Source organism: Haliotis rufescens, unplaced genomic scaffold, assembly GCF_023055435.1.
Source record: "Haliotis rufescens isolate VD_foot unplaced genomic scaffold, xgHalRufe1.0.p SCAF_3, whole genome shotgun sequence".
In the NCBI taxonomy this organism is placed as follows: Eukaryota; Metazoa; Mollusca; class Gastropoda; order Lepetellida; family Haliotidae; genus Haliotis; species Haliotis rufescens.
Window position 1 is genome coordinate 22,403,360 of NW_025964001.1, and position 20,636 is coordinate 22,423,995.

The 20,636-nt window shown below is 39.9% G+C and overlaps 1 protein-coding gene across 1 annotated transcript in view; it reads right to left on the reverse strand.

Moving 5' to 3' along the window:
• Positions 1 to 6,426: 6,426 nt before the first annotated feature.
• LOC124146466 (dynein regulatory complex subunit 7-like) overlaps positions 6,427 to 20,636 on the reverse strand; it is a 33,277-nt gene continuing 19,067 nt past the window's right edge. Inside the window, exons 13-18 of the mRNA XM_046516772.2 lie at positions 17,967 to 18,182; positions 12,558 to 12,668; positions 12,222 to 12,332; positions 11,453 to 11,647; positions 10,543 to 10,682; positions 6,427 to 7,324 (exon numbers count right to left, since the gene is read on the reverse strand). Of these exons, the coding sequence (XP_046372728.2) occupies positions 7,243 to 7,324; positions 10,543 to 10,682; positions 11,453 to 11,647; positions 12,222 to 12,332; positions 12,558 to 12,668; positions 17,967 to 18,182 (855 nt within the window). The 3' untranslated portion in view covers positions 6,427 to 7,242. The remainder of the gene's footprint in view (positions 7,325 to 10,542; positions 10,683 to 11,452; positions 11,648 to 12,221; positions 12,333 to 12,557; positions 12,669 to 17,966; positions 18,183 to 20,636) is intronic.

Sequence of the window (20,636 nt, forward strand, 5' to 3'; positions counted from 1 at the left end):
ATGTTATATTGGAGTCTTGCTCATAATGATCTGTACCGAAACGTCGCTATAACGGTTTATTAAGTTGTTATCCAAAAATTGGGTCTACTTTGTCATACCTCACTTTCCAATGAATGACTATCAAACAAAAAATGTAATTGGAACACTTATTTCTCATGTTTCTTGTTGGCGGATACAGCCGCTGATCATAACGGGGCTTCCAGATATCGATGTACCTGAACTCTTCTCTGTTATTGCGCTGTTACACATGAATTCCATATATCATGTATTGTAACGTGGAGATGTTTGGTGGAGCGATGTAGTTAAGTTAAAAAACTTTTTTCAACAATTGAATTGTACATCGCACAAGAGTATGCCGAGAATGGACTTCATGAGTTATATCATGTTGGGGTTCCGACATACACTTACTGTGTGTGAAAATTCTGGTGGATTGTTATAGAAACACAAATAATAATAATAATAATAATAATAATAATAATAATAATAATAATAAAAAAAATAGAATAAAAATAAAAGAATGATCATCATCATCAGAAGAAGAAGTCATTTGCATGTGTTTTACAACCTGTAATTCAATGTGGGCCCTGCACATCAACAACTACAACAACAACATCAACTCCTGTGATTCATTGTTGGCCCGAACCGGAGTGCTTGAAACTCTCATGATCTAACAGCGCTCTTCGTTGAGATGATTTACAGGTGTTAATTTCCCAAATTGAAACTAGCCCTGCGAAATAAATGTATCACATGTTCAATAAAACAAGGCTCTGACCCTAAACTGAAATTAAATGTAACCAGTTGTTGGCGCCTGTGAGTTATGTTGACCCAGACGCCGCGAAATAGCAATTCTTTTGTTGTGACACCTAATTATAACTAACAAGCTTCGCTGGTGCATTTAACTTGAACTTGATACCACTCACTAAAAGCATTTGACGTGAAAATTGCTGTTAAAATATGAACTGTGGAAGTCGGAATCAGTAGGAGCACTTCCTTCACCGCGTCATCCAGTACAAGCACCGGGTGGCTATAATACACGGAGCATTGATAATTTACCCATAGAGGATTAAAAAATCGATTTCCATCTACAATTTACGTCATGCACAAATGAGGTGCATATTAACGCGTCTGTTGATACTGCAATTGTGCATGTGTTTCTGTGATTGTGTTACAAGGACATGCGGTTCTTGTGTGCCCACTTAAACACCACTGGGATATGAGTATACTGGGATATGAGTATACTGGCTTTGATCACATCATTTATGATTTAGACTCCATTGATATTGGAGCTGCGTATCTTTGTACGCAGTTGATGGCTCGCACACACACGCGATGTTGCATGTGTAACCGCACTGAAGTTGACCTTTGATTTATAAGTAGCTTTGTTCTAAACCGTAGTTTTACATCATATAAATGTAAGATGATAAAATGAAGAACACCATATTTTTACGGCCTAGTACTTATTTTCAAAGTGGTCGTGATAGAACATGTGAGGTTTCTGGTCAGTCGTCGAATTGAACGCCTTCCCGTAGGTCCGTGGAAGGTAGATTTCGTGTCGGGACCGTAGTTTCAAATTTGTATGGGTCCTTAATCTATGTGTCGACGACACAACAACCTGCTGAGGGGACTCGTGAAGATTCTGAAGATCCCAATCGCGTGGATCAATGCTCATGATATTAATCACTGGATTGTCTGGTCCAGACTCGATTATTTACAGACCGCTACATATAGCTGGAATATTGCTGAGTGCGACTTTAAACAACGAACCAACCAACCTGCTGAGGAGATGAAGAGTTTAGTCAGCAACTGCAGCTTCAGAGCTCTCTGGGTCGTGATGGCTGCCAGGCAATGGGTTTTTTTTAAATTTCAAAACACTCATTCTGGCGTAGAACTGGTTCCCCGTAACTTATATATTTTCCAAAAAGTCGACTAAAATACATCGAGTCCTGAGGTTTGTCTGATTTCGTATCATCGCTCCCTGGTCGTTGTTCATGGTTTCAGTCACTGGTTTGTCTGGTCCACATCCGAATATTGACAGGCCGCCGTCATAAAGCTGACTGCGGCGTCAAACAACATAGCTCTCGCACTCCTGGTGGGCATGGCCGTAAGTCAAATTTAGAAGTGAGCGAGTGACCACTCCGGACAGCTTGTCAGTCATATCAGGGCGTGTCAGCTTGATGCGGGTGGAAAGTCCGTAGTGAAGAGTGCGAGCACGGGTATGGTGGAAACACACCATCGAGTTGTTTCATGCACACGGCAAACGGATCCGTGCAGGTTATTTGGGATAAATGAAGACATAAATGTATTTCTTCTATTGAGAGCCTGGTCTAGGTACAAAGACTACTGCCTTCCCGTCTCGTCACTCATCTTGAAGGTAGCCATCATTTCAAGCGCTGCTTGAATATCAAAAGGAGGCTTACAGCGTCAGTTTGTTTTCAATAAATAAGCCTTGACTGGTAGTTATTTCTAAGACTGGGTGTGTCTGTGGAAACGGAATCATTGGAGACGTCACGTGATACCTTAGGTCACGTGATACCTTAGGTCTCCAAGCCTTTGCGTGTCGCCCGATGACTTTAAGGGAATATGGCCTGTACTGGTTTGCTCTTAAAAGTAGACAATATAAGGGCCTCTGATTGAGGAAATACGGTAACTGCCGATACGGTATTCGATATGGTAGCCATTCATTTAGCAGTGTTAGAATTAATGGAATAACGATTCAACAGCAACACACATGACCGAAGTGAAAGCATTGATTTATTAACATCAAGTGTTTCCTGGGGAAAAAAGGCATTGTCAAGGATTTGAATTAAAGAGCCTTTTGTTCAGTTCACAACACATAAATAAATCAGTGGCACGAGCCCACACATCGCTGTGGTGATGAACAACATGGCGATGATCACATGCAATGTATCACTGCTATGAAGCCAGTTCCGCTAGGTACCACGGGATTAGAGTAATCATGTGACCTTCACAGGCGCTACTGGAATGAATACAGGACAGGGGCAAATGTACAAACTACAGACACAAAATAAGGGAACCAATTATTTGATTGTAGCTATCGTTGAGGTGTACATTTGTGAGCAGGGCGGTTGGGTAGCCTAGTGGTTAAAGTGTTCGCTCGTCACGCCGAAGACCCGGATTCGATTTCCCACATGGGTACAATGTGTGAAGCCCATTTATGGTGTCACCCGCCGTGAGATTGCTGGAATATTGCTAAAAGTGGCGTAAAACAATACTCACCCACTCACTGGCATGTCCCAGCAACATAATTATGATGGTCGTAAGATTTGTTTGTTTGCTTGCTGTTTAACGCCGCACTCAGCAATATTCAAGCTATATGACGCCGGTCTGTAAATAATCGAATCTGGACCAGACAATCCAGTGACTGACATCGTGAACATCGATCCACGCAATGGCGATACGATGACATGCATCAACCAAGTCAGCGAGCCTGACCTCCCGATCCCGTTTGTCGCCTCTCACGACAAGCATAGTCGCCTTTTACGGCAAGCATGGGTTGCTGAATACCTATTCTACCCCGGATATTCATGTAAGAGGTACACAGGTACAAATGGTACTCAGGCTCTGTGACCTGGTTGACAGCATAACCGCTGAAAGTTCGGTGTTAAACAACAAACAAACAAATGGCTATTTCAAGGGTAAAACGGTAACTAGAATGCGCAGTTCGTTTGACATTTAACTGTACACCGTCTGTCGTTGATTGTCTCATTCATTCAACATCGGCAAGTAAGAGGCTTATTTATAGACATGGTATGTAATAATACACGGAAAGCGTGATTACAAAGTCAGGTTCCAATGTACTTGGTAAATGTAGTATTGTTATTCCAGTTGATCTAGTATGGTTATTCCAGTTGATATCTCGTATTAAGGAATACTGAATCAGGTTAAGATCGTAGTTCTGATAATCCAGTCGGCTCAACTCACTCCCATTTTGGTAATCTCGGATAGCATTTGGAGGATCAATATTGGAACAAGACTAATTTCACTTGTTCACGTGACTGTGACGTCACACAACACAACTTTTGCTGTAGATCAAATTTTATACCTTATTTCGCTTAACCATGAAAAAACAGCTTTTATCAAAATCGCCCGGCGTGTTGTATTGGTCGGGATGCGATTTATAGTGAACTCTTGCAGTATCACTACTCAACTGCTCGCCGAGGTATCTTGGCGGTAACGGAATAAGCCGAGTGGGCTCGAATGAACCCACCGGAAACCTATGTTTAAGTTTTGAGTTCCAAAAGTCTTAGCACTGAGATAGCTTTGGGTAATTGGGCCCAGGCGAGTATTCCTCGGCAACCACGGTTGATTTTCAGGGTCCATTGGTCCCCTCCGTCTTGCAATGGTGCCAATGTTTAGTCGATCGCCATCAGACAGAGGCTGATTATTCTGAAATAAACTGATGCAGCATGTTTCCACAATGCCAGGTACAGACGCGTATATTCCACTTGTCTTTCCATGATAAACTGTTTGGGCGATTTGACTTGCAGGAGAGCTGCTTTGGTGCTGGCAGCATGGAACTGTGCCAACATTAGGGGCAATAACCAAATGGCTCCTAAATATAAAACCAATTGGACACTTTCAAGAACAATAATTTGTTATTCATATTTATAGATAAATACCCCACTTTGGTTATTTGATTGAAGATTAGTAGTGGACTTGTCAAGATCACTTACTTTCACATTCAGGTATAAATACATCTGAAACTGTCCGTTATGTTGAGTCTTGTAGATACATCTCATGAGTGTACATCTTCACATATTTCAGAAATGGTTTCTGTGATGTTCCAGGATTAATCTTAATTCGGAAAAAAACTAAAACATTAATCTGCCAATATGGACTCAATTCATAACAAACCTGTCGATGCCCTTAACCGGGATAATGATATTTCCTGTTATAGAATATGACCGACTTGAAAGCGAAGACAGCTCAAACAGGATTTAATTTCAACAAATATTAATCAGCTCACCTAAGAGAAAATTCCGCAATCAATTCACAACTTTAACTGGCTAATCCATGGATGTTATGAACACGCTTATTCATCCATAACCTGCACTCTTGTTCAGTTATATATAAAATATGTCAGAACATTTTACTGAATCTAATATACCAATCCTCATTTTACATCTCATTTGTATGGAACGTCTGCCTGGAGAGGGTAAGGTGGGTGGTTTGATGCTCGACCGCGTGATTCCAAATGTCGTAAAAAGATAATGCTCGATGTTTTGCTGCCTGTCACTCGGCATTTAGGGGATAAAACTTCGGCATTAGTCGCCAAACCGATGCGCACGTCTGCATGTTCACTCACTCGTTCCAGTGATGGTTGTTGGAAATTACTATCTCCACATGAGTGAGTAGGGTTTAACGGAGCTTCGAACAGTATTCAAGTTATATCAGGGGTATCAGCTTAATGTGGGAGGCTGCGACACCTAAGACGACTGGGCTGTCCCCTGCCCCCATCTCCACATGGGTGAGTGAGTGAGTGAGTTTCGTTTTAGCCCCTTTTAGCAATATTCCAGCGATATCACAGCGGGGGACACCATAAATGAGCTTCACACATTGTACCCCTGTCGGGAATCGAACCCAGGTCTTCCGCTTGACAAGCGAACTCTTTAACCACTGGGCTACCCGCCCGTCCCCCATCTCCACATGATCCTTCATAGCACAGAGCTGTGTGAGCAAGAGATTATGATATCAGAACTTCTTCTAGCAATATGAAGAATGGGCTTACACGTGTCCCCATGTAGGGAATCTGTGTGACAAGCAAACACTTAGGCCATGAGTCTACCCAACTACCTCACACAGCATATGCTTTGTTGTAATGTAAACATACATAATGAAGGACAAAATTAAATTACTCAAATTACATCTGTATCTACTGAAATGAAATGTTGGCTGAGAACGCAAAATATATGTAAAACAGTGAAGTGAGAGTGAATGTTGTTTAAGCAGTGGTCACTGTCACACCTATATCATTGTAGCTTGATGGTAACTAAGCGGTTGAAAGCAGGATTTGTTTCTTTGTAGTCTAAGGGTAAGGTTAACCTGTAAACATTTGAGTCTGGACCACACAATCCACTGATTCATATTATCAGTGTCAACCCATGCCATCCAGGTACAAGACACAGAGTCAAAGAAGTCACCAAACCAGACAACCCGATCCATTAAATTGCATCTTATGACCAGCATAGGTTGCTGGAAAGCAATTCTAACTCAGAATCAAAAGCACAAACATTCATCAAATCCATCTGATAATGATGACATCACCATCCTGGTTGTCACTGGCTACCTTCCGATCACCATCATCATCATCATCATCATCATCATCTGCAAAACATTCATGATATCTCAGTCTTCCGAGACTGCAAGGAAAGTTCCTTCACTGCCTCAATGATAAGTAAGTCTGCCTTCATAGATACAGATTTTATTTAATTCAATTCCAGTCAACCATCTGACATATATACAACTATATGTTAATGTACACAGCAATGGGGGGACTGGTCATAATGCTCATTTACTGAATACTGAACAACTTCTTCATTCCACCAGCAGTGGATTTACTTCCAGATGTGGTCCATGCTAACATCTGAGAAAGTTTGGGAGGATCTCTACTGAGATTTAGGAATTCACCCAAGACAATACATACTGCTCCACTCTCTATTTATTTCCTTCAGGTCTCATAAAAGTATTCAAATCTACAGTAAACTACGGTTATACCTAACTCAAAGGGACCACAAGTTTTCGTTCGTTATAACCGTAGTTCGTTATAAGCATATAAACAGCATATAGACAGCATATGACAGGGACCTAAAAACCAGTTCGTTATATCCGCCAGTTCGTTATAAGCATGTTCGTTATAAACGTAGTTTACTGTATTTTTACTTTGATATAATACAGCATTGATAAGAAGTCATATAATACAATTATATCTGAACATGTTTTATTCAATTTGGGAAAATACTGGAATGACCTTAAATGTTATGCAATTGAGGAAGTAGTATTCATATGCTGCAATTGTGTAAAGCCAAACATTAACTTACAAATCAATATAAATGACAAAAACTGAATATTCCCCAACAGCCATTAATTTTTATGAAGCTATCACAGATATTACTGGGATGAAACAATATGCCATGACAAATGACACAATATATCACAAATGAATCTAAAAACAAGGGCAGTATGTGACAAAGATTGGCTTGAGCAGGTTTGTATTGTGTCAGTCTAGAAGTACTCAGTCAGCCGGTTGTCACTCCGTAGCTTCTGTTCCAGGGCCATGTACTTGTGTGGAGCCATCTCCTTGTGTCTGAAACATGAATACAGCTTTTTTCAAACCAACTGTGACATAGATTATCTGATTTAACCAAACAACATGAGGCCATGTTCATATTCAGGTTCTCAGTGCCATAGGCAGATCCAGAGATGGGCTTTGGGGGCCCTCCTCAATATAGTCAGCCCTCCTCAATATAGTCAGCTCTCCTCAATATAGTCAGCTCTCCTCAATATAGTCAGCTCTCCTCAAAATAGTCAGCTCTCCTCATTATAGTCAGCCCTCCTCAATATAGTCAGCCCTCCTCAATATAGTCAGCCCTCCTCAATATAGTCAGTCCTCCTTAATATAGTCAGCCCTCCTCAATATAGTCAGCCCTCCTCAATATAGTCAGCCCTCCTCAATATAGTCAGCCCTCCTCAATATAGTCAGCCCTCCTCAATATAGTCAGCCCTCCTCAATATAGTCAGTCCTCCTCAATATAGTCAGCCCTCCTCAATATAGTCAGCCCTCCTCAATATAGTCAGCCCTCCTCAATATAGTCAGCCCTCCTCAATATAGTCAGCCCTCCTCAATATAGTCAGTCCTCCTCAATATAGTCAGCTCTCCTCAATAGAGTCAGTCCTCCCTAATATAGTCAGCCCTCCTTAATATAGTCAGCTCTCCTCAATATAGTCAGCTCTCCTCAATATAGTCAGCTCTCCTCAATATAGTCAGCCCTCCTCAATATAGTCAGCTCTCCTCAATATAGTCAGCTCTCCTCAATAGAGTCAGTCCTCCCTAATATAGTCAGCCCTCCTTAATATAGTCAGCTCTCCTCAATATAGTCAGCTCTCCTCAATATAGTCAGCTCTCCTCAATATAGTCAGCCCTCCTCAATGTAGTCAGCCCTCCTCAATATAGTCAGCCCTCCTCAATATAGTCAGCTCTCCTCAATATAGTCAGCCCTCCTCAATATAGTCAGCCCTCCTCAATATAGTCAGCTCTCCTCAATATAGTCAGCTCTCCTCAATAGAGTCAGTCCTCCCTAATATAGTCAGCCCTCCTTAATATAGTCAGCTCTCCTCAATATAGTCAGCTCTCCTCAATATAGTCAGCTCTCCTCAATATAGTCAGCCCTCATCAATATAGTCAGCCCTCCTCAATATAGTCAGCCCTCCTCAATATAGTCAGTCCTCCTTAATATAGTCAGCCCTCCTCAATATAGTCAGCTCTCCTCAATGTAGTCAGCCCTCCTCATTATAGTCAGCCCTCCTCAATATAGTCAGTCCTCCTTAATATAGTCAGCCCTCCTCAATATAGTCAGCCCTCATCAATATAGTCAGCCCTCCTCAATATAGTCAGCCCTCCTCAATATAGTCAGTCCTCCTTAATATAGTCAGCCCTCCTCAATATAGTCAGCTCTCCTCAATGTAGTCAGCCCTCCTCATTATAGTCAGCCCTCCTCAATATAGTCAGTCCTCCTTAATATAGTCAGCCCTCCTCAATATAGTCAGCCCTCCTCAATATAGTCAGCCCTCCTCAATATAGTCAGCCCTCCTCAATATAGTCAGTCCTCCTTAATATAGTCAGCCCTCCTCAATATAGTCAGCCCTCCTCAATATAGTCAGCCCTCCTCAGTATAGTCAGCCCTCCTCAATATAGTCAGCCCTCCTCAATATAGTCAGCCCTCCTTAATATAGTCAGCTCTCCTCAATATAGTCAGCTCTCCTCAATATAGTCAGCTCTCCTCAATGTAGTCAGCCCTCCTCATTATAGTCAGCCCTCCTCAATATAGTCAGTCCTCCTTAATATAGTCAGCCCTCATCAATATAGTCAGCCCTCCTCAATATAGTCAGCCCTCCTTAATATAGTCAGCCCTCCTCAATATAGTCAGCTCTCCTCAATGTAGTCAGCCCTCCTCATTATAGTCAGCCCTCCTCAATATAGTCAGTCCTCCTTAATATAGTCAGCCCTCCTCAATATAGTCAGCCCTCCTCAATATAGTCAGCCCTCCTCAATATAGTCAGCCCTCCTCAATATAGTCAGTCCTCCTTAATATAGTCAGCCCTCCTCAATATAGTCAGCCCTCCTCAATATAGTCAGCCCTCCTCAGTATAGTCAGCCCTCCTCAATATAGTCAGCCCTCCTCAATATAGTCAGCTCTCCTCAATATAGTCAGCCCTCCTCAATATAGTCAGCCCTCCTCAATATAGTCAGCCCTCCTCAATATAGTCAGTCCTCCTTAATATAGTCAGCCCTCCTCAATATAGTCAGCCCTCCTCAATATAGTCAGCCCTCCTCAATATAGTCAGCCCTCCTCAATATAGTCAGCCCTCCTCAATATAGTCAGCCCTCCTCAATATAGTCAGTCCTCCTCAATATAGTCAGCCCTCCTCAATATAGTCAGCCCTCCTCAATATAGTCAGCCCTCCTCAATATAGTCAGCCCTCCTCAATATAGTCAGCCCTCCTCAATATAGTCAGCCCTCCTCAATATAGTCAGTCCTCCTCAATATAGTCAGCCCTCCTTAATATAGTCAGCCCTCCTCAATATAGTCAGCCCTCCTCAATATAGTCAGCCCTCCTCAATATAGTCAGCCCTCCTCAATATAGTCAGTCCTCCTCAATATAGTCAGCCCTCCTTAATATAGTCAGCCCTCCTCAATATAGTCAGCCCTCCTCAATATAGTCAGCCCTCCTCAATATAGTCAGCCCTCCTCAATATAGTCAGTCCTCCTCAATATAGTCAGCCCTCCTTAATATAGTCAGCTCTCCTCAATATAGTCAGCTCTCCTCAATATAGTCAGCCCTCCTCAATATAGTCAGCCCTCCTCAATATAGTCAGCTCTCCTCATTATAGTCAGTCCTCCTCAATATAGTAAGCCCTCCTCAATATAGTCAGCTCTCCTCAATATAGCCAGCCTTCCTCAATATAGTCAGCCCTCCTCAATATAGTCAGCTCTCCTCAATATAGTCAGCTCTCCTCATTATAGTCAGCCCTCCTCAATATAGTCAGCTCTCCTCAATATAGTCAGCTCTCCTCAATATAGTCAGTCCTCCTCAATATAGTTAGCCCTCCTCAATATAGTCAGCTCTCCTCAATATAGTCAGCTCTCCTCATTATAGTCAGCTCTCCTCAATATAGTCAACGCTCCTCAATTTAGTCAACCCTCCTCAATATAGTCAACTCTCCTCAATATAGTCAGCCCTCCTCAATATAGTCAGCCCTCCTCAATACAGTCAGCCCTCCTCAATATAGTCAGCCCTCCTCACCTGTTGAGTCTGAGTTCCAGGATGTGGATGCGGAACATGGCCTCGCTGCAGTAGTTGAGGTACTCTTCCTCGTCATCCTTCTGCATGGACACCTGGTTCTGCTGGTACCAGCCCTGCTTCTTCTGCAGCTCCTGCGTCTCCTACAGCATCAGTGCATGAAAAGTTAGTAATGTTATTTATTACCCATAGAGTTAGAAATAACCAAGTCCATAAAAATCATATGTGCACTAGTGCAAATATCACTTCAAGCGCACCAGTGTATTGTTTTAGTCATCCAAACACCATTGTGACATAAGGTCGGAATCACGTCACACTAGAAATGATCTCATCGCTAAAGATTGTTGTGTCATTCGACAAATTGTGGTTTTCTAGGACAGCCATGGTAATCAGTACATTTTCCTAAAGGGGGTCTCAAAATGATTAAGAAATAATAGGTAATAAAGAAACTATTACACTCACACGTGTGTCATACTGATTTTACGAAAATCGTGTAAGAATTCATGTATTACACTTGCTCAGGAAATACGTAATTTCATAAAATCAGTGACACACATGCTTGTATAATAATCTCTATGTATTACTATGTATTACTCTCCATAAAACATCATGGCAAACAAAATCTATAAATTACTTCTGAGAAGTATTCCCTGGACAATAGTATCGTATCCTTCACATCCATACAGCATGGCTACTACCATAAATTCAACACCAGAGATATAAAATATCTGCTGCAACAAATTATCTGACCTACATTGTCAGGTGACAGTGATGAATGACACTGAATGTTTATGAGATAAGGTGAGTGAGAGTAATACTGTCACCTACAGCAACTACAGAACATCCTATTCCTAAGCTCAAACTGTAAATCTACCACATTGTTCCAATGATAACAAGGGGTTGTCAATCTTACCTTTTCGAACCTGGCCTGTATGAGGTTGGCCTTGTCAATGAGCCTCTGCTTGAGGTCGGCCAGACAGTCCTCCTTCAGCTTGTAGGCCTGGGTGCGAGATACCTTGTCCGGGTCACCGATCTGGGCCAGGAAGGGTGCCAGGTAGTCAATCTCCATCTCCTGCTTCCTCATCTTCTCCTCCAACTTGATACGTTCCTGGAAAAACACATCCTCTAATAATACACACTGGACCCTGAAGAATGACCTTCCATTTTCAGTAGCAATATTGGTCTCCTGGCCCTATATTTCTGAAACTAAGCCCAACACTCTCAAGGGCAATAGGATTTTATATCAGTGAGTGAATGCTGTTAAATTCCACACTCAATTTTCCAGTGTATTCCAGGTCAGGACCAGGCAAGTCAGTGCCGGAAAACATGAACAACGCCAATGGAGCACCATGAAACGCAATCATCAGAGTCACAGTGCCCGACCACTCAATCCTTTTGTGTTGCTTCTAATGACCAGCAATGGAATGCTGGGGAACCTATTCTAACCCAGGTACCCATGGAGAGGTATTCATGTCAGCTGAAGCACTGACTTCACAGAGCACAGGCATGACTTCAAACACAGTTAAACTGCTATCTCTTTTCCAGAAAATCATTGAGGCAGGTCTCTGACTGGGAGACCCTATTTTGAAAGATGTCTTGATGGATGTCCTGGGAGTCTCACTGTGTTTATGAATTCATGTGTTTAGTGTAAGGTACCCTGACAGGTACAGTGACATGCTTACCATCTCTCTCCTGTGTTTCTTTGCCTTCTCATTCCTCTCTGTGTCGTACACAGAAATCTCCAACTCTGAGTCACTCTCCTCCTTGGTTCTCTCATCCAGGATTTCCTTCACCTGTTATAATCACCAGGATTAGATACGGATGGTGGTTAGATGTGGAAAAAACATAAACATTCTGCTCCTTGGCATGTTCACTTTATTACTAAAAGAGAAACAGCTTGGACAATATTAAAAATATTCTTTGTAACCTTAATGAAAGCAAAGTTAATCTCAGTGTAAAATGAAATTATTTCACTTGTCAGTCTGACTATTATTCCTTATAATCTCCTTGTCACTAACCTCCTCCTCAGACTCTCGGAGACGCTCCCGACAGATTTCCTCAGCCTTGAGGAGTTCCAGCAGAGTCTGGTAGAGCTCCACCTGCTTATTGTAGGGAGCATTGGGGTCCACCTGAAAGCAGGGACAACAGGCATGTTTAGCAATATTTCATTATGTACACATATATGAGGCATGTATTAACCTTTAGCCTGCTGAATTATTTTCACACTTCTTACCCCTGCCTGCTGGATTAATTTTAGCATAAGGCGCTCTAAAGAGGGTGGGTGATTTCAAACAGTTGGTGCGTCATTAAACAAGGGCCAATTGAAGAAATATTTTGCACATTTATTCCTGATAGAAAACTACACAATACTATATAAAAATATCCTGATGTTTTCAATCATACCAAGGTTAAGACCAAAGCGAACACAAAATTTGTAAATTTTCTTGAACCTACCTGAATTGCGTTATTGAAGGTGGTTTGCATTTCATGCTAGGAACCTTTTAATATCGTAACATTTGTGCAAATTGATTTCAATAATCATATCTCCGATATCTTAATTTTAATTGAGTAAAAATTCGGGTTTTATAATCGGCATATATCAGCGCGATGGTAAATTATGAACCATTTCAGTGAATTTATTATCTAAACGTTAAACAGAAAAATAACTTAATTTTCGAGGTCATCATGTCGGTTGCAGAAATACGAATATTCGGGTTAATCTGACGTGTCATGTTATAAAATTTGCAGGAAACAATTAATGACTTATAAATATTCACTAATCCTAATTTCAAGCGTTTTGGTTGAATATTTACGATATACAAAAATAAACAACCCATGTCATGATGCTAGCAGACGTCCTAAAATCAAACATGGCGCGCTTCGCCCGACCTCCGCATAACTTATTGCTATTTTAATATCAACAAAGTTTACATTGCCTTTATAAATATAACTTGGCGAAAGTTGACGATCTTCTGAATCGAAGAATGTTTTCTTCGTCATATTCCAATAAATATGACGAGAGAAAAATGAAAATAAAGATCGTGAATTCTGACAGCACTATTTCAGTAAGTGCAAAGGTCACCGGATGTGATGTCACAGACAGGGGTAGTCTGCTGATAAGCTTTCGAAACAAAACAATTACAGTAAATTTTGAAATAGTTCGCCTATCACATAGAGCAAAAATATAAGTCGATACACAGTATCAGTAATCACCACTAACATGAAATAAATATGTGACTTTGACGATATAATTCACGTATTAGTTAATCCGTTTGACCTTGCATGCTCCCGTGACCCGGAAACGGTAGACGATAAATCAACATGCCACATGCAAGTTTCTCGGTATCTTTTATTTGAACTTCTGTTGATATTTAAGAATCACCATTCAATGTTGTGAATATAAATGGGACATAATTCATATTTCTGCGATGTACACGCTGATAAGTTTCACTACAACAAGTGTATCCCACGTAATACGACTATGGATATCGTCGATCAGCAAGATCACCCTCAACAACAGGTGCGCGAAAATGGGCTTGACAAAACTTGTTTCAAAATAACATACCCACGTTGCTGAATATGATAGGGTATATATAAGCAATAAAATGCTACGTACATATTTTCGGTGTTAGTTCCAAAATTACATTTAGGATAGTTTTCCTTTCGGGAATACATTCTAGCATGATTCTAGAACAGTTACACGAAGGATTTCTAATTTTTTTCCAAAAATATGAAGACCACCATGATTGCGTATTGATGATAGATTTGTAATTGTTTAATTATTTACAGCTGTTTACAGGTTTTAAAATTTTAAGTTATATTTAATAGTTATTTTTCCCACAATGATGGTGTGTGGGGACAGTAAATATTAGTCTTTGCATCAGCACAGTGTAACTGATCAAACTTCAATTATTATCTTTAGTTTAAACATATTTATTCAACAATTATTATCTTGCACTCTGAAAATCAACTATGTGAATAAGTAACTCTCTGATGTCATCATTTTAATTTTAGTTTTCCATGAATAATGAATAAATCAGATCCTTAACATATACGTACTAAACTCATATGAACATTAATCTTGTGCATTATGTGGTTTGTTTCCAAATAAAACAATTCTGAAATATAATTTAATAGGAATTAATTTAATTTAATTACAGTAACAGTACTTGTAACAGTACATGACATTTTTGTTTGTTTAATCACAAGAACCATGGTGGCACATGAGCTGGTAAGTTTGCCATAGGTTTCTTAGACAATGCAATCTCAGTCTTCTGGTTGGAATGAAAAGAAACATGCCTGTGTACATGTTTACCCTTGCCAGATGTATTTTTTCCAGTCAGCCAACCCATTACTTTTGTTCACCTTATGTGGTCTTTTTCATACATAAAGGTACTGCTTCCAACCTGTTTTTTCTTTGTATGCAATCACAGTATCACCACCTTCTCAGCTGGTGTGTATAAAAATTCCCCTGTCATCATGAAAAAAGAATTATAAAGAGAAGTCATATTTTCATTCAAAAACATATCTGTCTTTCCTTGAATACTCTTTGTCTAAGTGCCAGAAATGTCAGTGTCATAAAAAAATTAAAAAAAGATTTTCATAAGGACTTTTCTTAGATAGACCTAGATCAAAGTCAAACCATGTGACTAGTTAGGTAGAATAATACTTATAAGCCCTCATTTCTGAGGTGTCCATATTTTTCACATTTTAGGACTAAACGTGATCCATGTAGATCTGCCTGTTTTGTTATGTAAAACAAATTCTTGTCTTAAAAAATGAGAAAAGGAATCATTCAGACGAAATTTTTTATCCCATTGATTCACGAAAATCAGTTGAAATGTACAGTGGTGACTTTTGTACCCAAAATTTCTAGTAATTTGTTACCCAAATGGGTATGTGATTTTGTAGATCTACCTAGAATTATTTCAATTTGGTGTCTTAAACTTATCATAATATCACTTTCCTATCAAAACAATTCATTCTAACTTAGGTTTAACCAACTTAACTGGCCTCTCCTTCAGTGACAAGACGTCAATTTTCTCTCAACACTAAACAATCAATTTCAAGGATCACAGTCATAATCATATTTGGAACTTGATGAAATATTTTATCATGTGTTCTGTTCATCTACATGAAAACATAAATATAATTATAGATCTATTGTCTTATTTTCTAAGGTACAAATTCACAAAGTATTTTGGGTACAATTTAATTTGTTTTGGGTACAAAATCACATATATAGGAGCCTAGAATCTATATATATTTACACTAGCCTACCTCGTTGTGTACCAAAATTTTATCGGTTCAGAGGACGGGAGGTTCTCAGAAAGTTTTCAACAACATCTTTAATATTTAAATTGTTCTTTTTGTAATGTTAGACCAATAACAATATTATGTTATTATTATGGCATATCAATACGTTGTATCGTTCTCCGTTGCGTTCGTTTTTAGAAAATATTTTTAAAATTAAAATCATCGAGCGTGAAATCCATTACGGTTTCGGATTTAGACTTACACATTTGATGGCGACAATCACGAAGAAATATGAAACAAATAGGAGTGAAGACTGCTCTCCAGATCAATAAATAGTAAATAGTTGACGAAAAATAGTAAATTATGTATTTTCTTTTGAATTTGAATCTATTTCGGAATTTCTTTATGATAGCTTACCAACTTTTGCATATTTTGCTTCCATGTGTCACATGCGGTACGTGCTTCCGGTTTCAGAAATGATAGCTAAAATTGCAAGTATTTTGATTATTTCTCGTAAAATGCAATATTTTGCTATTGAATGGTTTACCTAGAATGTATATCAGTTCAGATTTTGCGTATCATCCAATATTTGTCATTTTTCGCAGCGTTTGTTGACTTTGTTAAACTCAACAATTCGCGAGTTAGGCCACGCCCAAACGTATCTCTGACGTTTGTCGGCTTGTCAATGTGTCGGAAAGTTTATCAAACAAAATCATTTGCAAACTCTTTAAAAATGAAATTCTTTTTACAAAGATTTATACATACGTGTCAATAATTCTAGAAAATTAAGTTAGATGTAACAAAATGATTGTAATAGTTTAACGGGATAACTATGCATGTGGAGTTGTTTGTTTACCGCCGTTGCCATGATCGTACAAGTTCCATCCAATCGATGATGTTACGATTCAGATTGTTTTTGTTTACAATTAGTTACAGCGAAAGTTGCGAATTTTTAGAAATAAAGGAACATGAGTGTTTTCCTTTCGTCAGCAAACCAAAAATTATGATCGAATAGGAAAAATGATGAAATTATAAAGAAAATATCGGACTGCATGCCGCTCAACGTGAAGTGCCAAAAGTCAACAATGGCCGTTTCTGGTAGTTGTGTGCCGAGAAGTTTGGCCGAAACATTTTTAACTCGCGATATTTTCTTTTTGAGGTAAATAAATGACTGAACGTTTTGATATTGAGCAAGCTGAGCATTTATGCATGTCATACGTAATTTAAATGTTACGCAAAGCCTTCTTGGTAAATAGATATGGCGAGTTTTATTTTGGGGTGTTGTTATGCTATTCGCCTGTCGAATGGGTTCGACATCAGATGCACGGGGATGGACACCTCTGTCGAATGGGTTCGACGTTAGCGTGCAGAGCTTTAAGGGAGTACTTGACGACATGAGGGCTATGGGGCTATATGGGACTTATCATGAGACGGGACATCTGGATTACTAGGCTAGGACTTCGGGACTACAGGGTAACATCGGGATTATGGGCTGGGCTGGGCTTCGGGACTACAGGGTAACATCGGGATTATGGGCTGGGCTGGGCTGGGCTGGGCTGGGCTGGGCTTGGACTTCGGGACCACAGGATAACCCTGGGATTACGGGCTGGGCTGGGATTTCGGGACTCCATAGACAACAAGATAACTGGACATCTGGATTACTAGGCTGGGACTTCGGGACTACAGGGTAACATCGGGATTATGGGCTGGGCTGGGCTGGGCTGGGCTGGGCTTGGCTGGGACTTCGGGACTACAGGGTAACATCGGGATTATGGGCTGGGCTTGGATTTCTGGAGTCCATAGACAACAAGATAACTGGACATTTGGATTACTGGGCTGGGATTTCTGGGCTAATCGTGACTACTGGACAACTTTAGTGAGGTGAGGTAAAATGTGGTATAATGTCGCGTTCAAGATTTTTTGTGTAAACTTCCCCACTGAGATACCATACCGCAGTGTGACATGAATACCCCACTCAGGCACAGTATACTGACTCCGAGCCGACCAGTCCTTGTTGTAGCCCCTTAATGCCGAGCACCAGACAGGGTAACAACAAGTACCATCTTTTAACATCTTTTGGTATGACACGGCCGGGAATCGAATCCCAGACCTTCTGCTCTCTGGGCGGATGCTCTACCACTAGACCACGGAGGCTGTGGACTACTTAGTACCTGGAATGTCTGGTGCATCTCTGGAGTCCAGGCCAGCACAGCTCCCTTCTCCTCCCAGTTAGTGGGCTTGCTGAACTCCCTGGTGGATGACGCGATTCTCTTGTCCTCTGTGTGGCAAGTCAGGAAGATCTTGTCATCCGACATGGTGAAGATCATTTCTGCAATGTCACAGTTGGCTGGTTTGGATTTGTTTCGGTGGAATTTCTGGGTCATTTTCTGAAAAGAAAAAAAAGGAAGTGATTCATGTTTTTAAAACATACAGTTATTGATATAGTTCTTGAAATCAAATATACATGATCCTACTATCCCAAACTGCCCTTCAGTACACACTGTCAAAAGCTTGCTTGACCAACATGCTTCTGATACTTAAAACAAGAGGCTAAAGTTGCCAACATACCTATGTTCCATACCAAATACTGTAATCACCTTAATAAGCACCCTGGATCTTTTAAAAACCATACACTAGTTAAATTTTCTGCCAGAGATCGAGTAATAGAGAACAGAATGAAATGTTTTCGTTAATAGTTACAGGGCAGTTACATAACTTTTTAACTGTAAAAATATCTGTAGTATCCACAAATAAATATGTACTGTCATGACAATTTTCGGGCTTACTACAGGCACTCATAAAGATTACATACAGATTGGTCGAGAAGTTGATCAGGATGCGCTTATTGGAGCGGGGCGCATAAAATGACTGTTACGGTAAAGAAAATAATCAATACATGTTATGTGCAAATAAGACTTTCAAGATGAAAACTATTGCCAAGAGATAATAATGCACAGAGCCATCAAGGGAAAATCGATGATATTATTGCCAGTTAATTTCTATATTCTCTCTTAACCATCCATTTGCAAAACACTATATTTGCTGCTGTCAGTCAGATAGTCCACATGGACATAAAGACATTATATTCCATTGATGTCGTGAACACATGGAGATGGTAGCCCTGAAGGACAACTATTTCATTACTTCCAGTAATAACCCACACAAGGATGGTCAATTTCAAGAATGAAATAGACATGAAAATAGACATTGTATATATATGCATATTACAACATAATGTCCAACTGAAAACAGATCTTTGCGTAAGACATGTGCTACAGGGAATCGTCATTCCGAACAGACACCACTATCAAGCTGTCACTCAGCTTAATTCGTCTATTTCCAAAGGCAAGAGAACCAGAAAAGTGGTCCTCATGTACATGGAGCATGAAGTTCATATCACAAATTTGCCATAAACACCTGTGGCAATCATGAAGAAGGAAATACGAGCCACCTACGACTGTAACATACGTCACTGCAATCAACATAGAAATAAAACAGTCTGGTTTAAATACAGTTCTCTGCATTGCAGCTCTGTGTTTCCTGCCAAGCCAGGGGCTAAATATGCCCCTGTGCGTCATGTATTTGGCTTGTATTTGCCATCAGTGCTGCACTTGCTATACAATTAGAATCCTTGTGCAAGCGTGGCTCCAACAGACTGGGTGGGGTATTGTTGGAAATACTATTAATAACGAAAATTATTAACAAAATCATCCCAGCATGTTGATTAAGATTTTGCATGTTGCAATTTCTATTCTAGATCTGTGAGCCATACATAGTTTGGACATGTGATGGTGCAACTTCTATTTCACAGAAATCTGTATGAGGTGTTTGCTGTATGTTTCAATATACATTTTATTCAACAATATTTTGACACAATATATTTTTATCTTGTTTTGTTTCATATATATATATATGTTTTGATCCATCAATATGTGTCTCATAAATTATGCAAATAAACCAACATGAACAAACTAGGTAATAATGATAACATATGAAGTGTACATTAACAAAATTATTGTGATTTCCTTCCCAACCATGCTATTGATTATCTTATGTTGATTATCTTGTTGTTTGTTTTTTAATCCCATACTCAGCATTTTGATGGCAGCCTATAACAGAGTGATTGATATCATGAGCAACGATCCACGTCGTCCGAGTACGATGACAGGCTACCAAGACCAAACGTCCAATCCACTAAGTTACCTCATAAGGTGAGCATTTGTTGCTGTTGACCCTAGATTCTTGTAATGATTTGTTTGCTTCTGGGGATTCTTTCTAACCCTGAATCCCAACAGGGGCATGTTGTCATGGAGAATTTGGCTTAAATTTGATCAAACAATAACAAAAGCTGGGACTTTGAGTTACACCTCGCATCATTCAATAGACTCACCCAATAGCTTTAGTGTGGAGAGGTGCTCAGAGAAGTGCTCAGCTAGATGCAATTCTGTCTAACAGTGTAGATTTCTCTATACAGAAAGGTACCTGGGCCACAACAAACCCTTCAGCTCAAGTAAGGATGATTGTTAGTTGTTTAACACCTCACTCAACAATATTCCATCCATACACTGACGACAATACAATCCAGTGATATTACATCACCTATTTGTTCCAATCTGCCTACAACGCTCAGTGAACTCTCCCTTTGACCACCAGACTCATGCAAAAGTGTCTTTGAGCAGATCCAGTCTGGAAATTGGCGCTATATAAATTTATATATTATTATTGTTGCTGTCATTATTATTATTTCTATTATTATTATTATTATTGTTGTTGTTGTTGTTGTTGTTATCATCATTATCATTATCAATATCATTTATAGATTAAAAATAAAAAATGCAGCA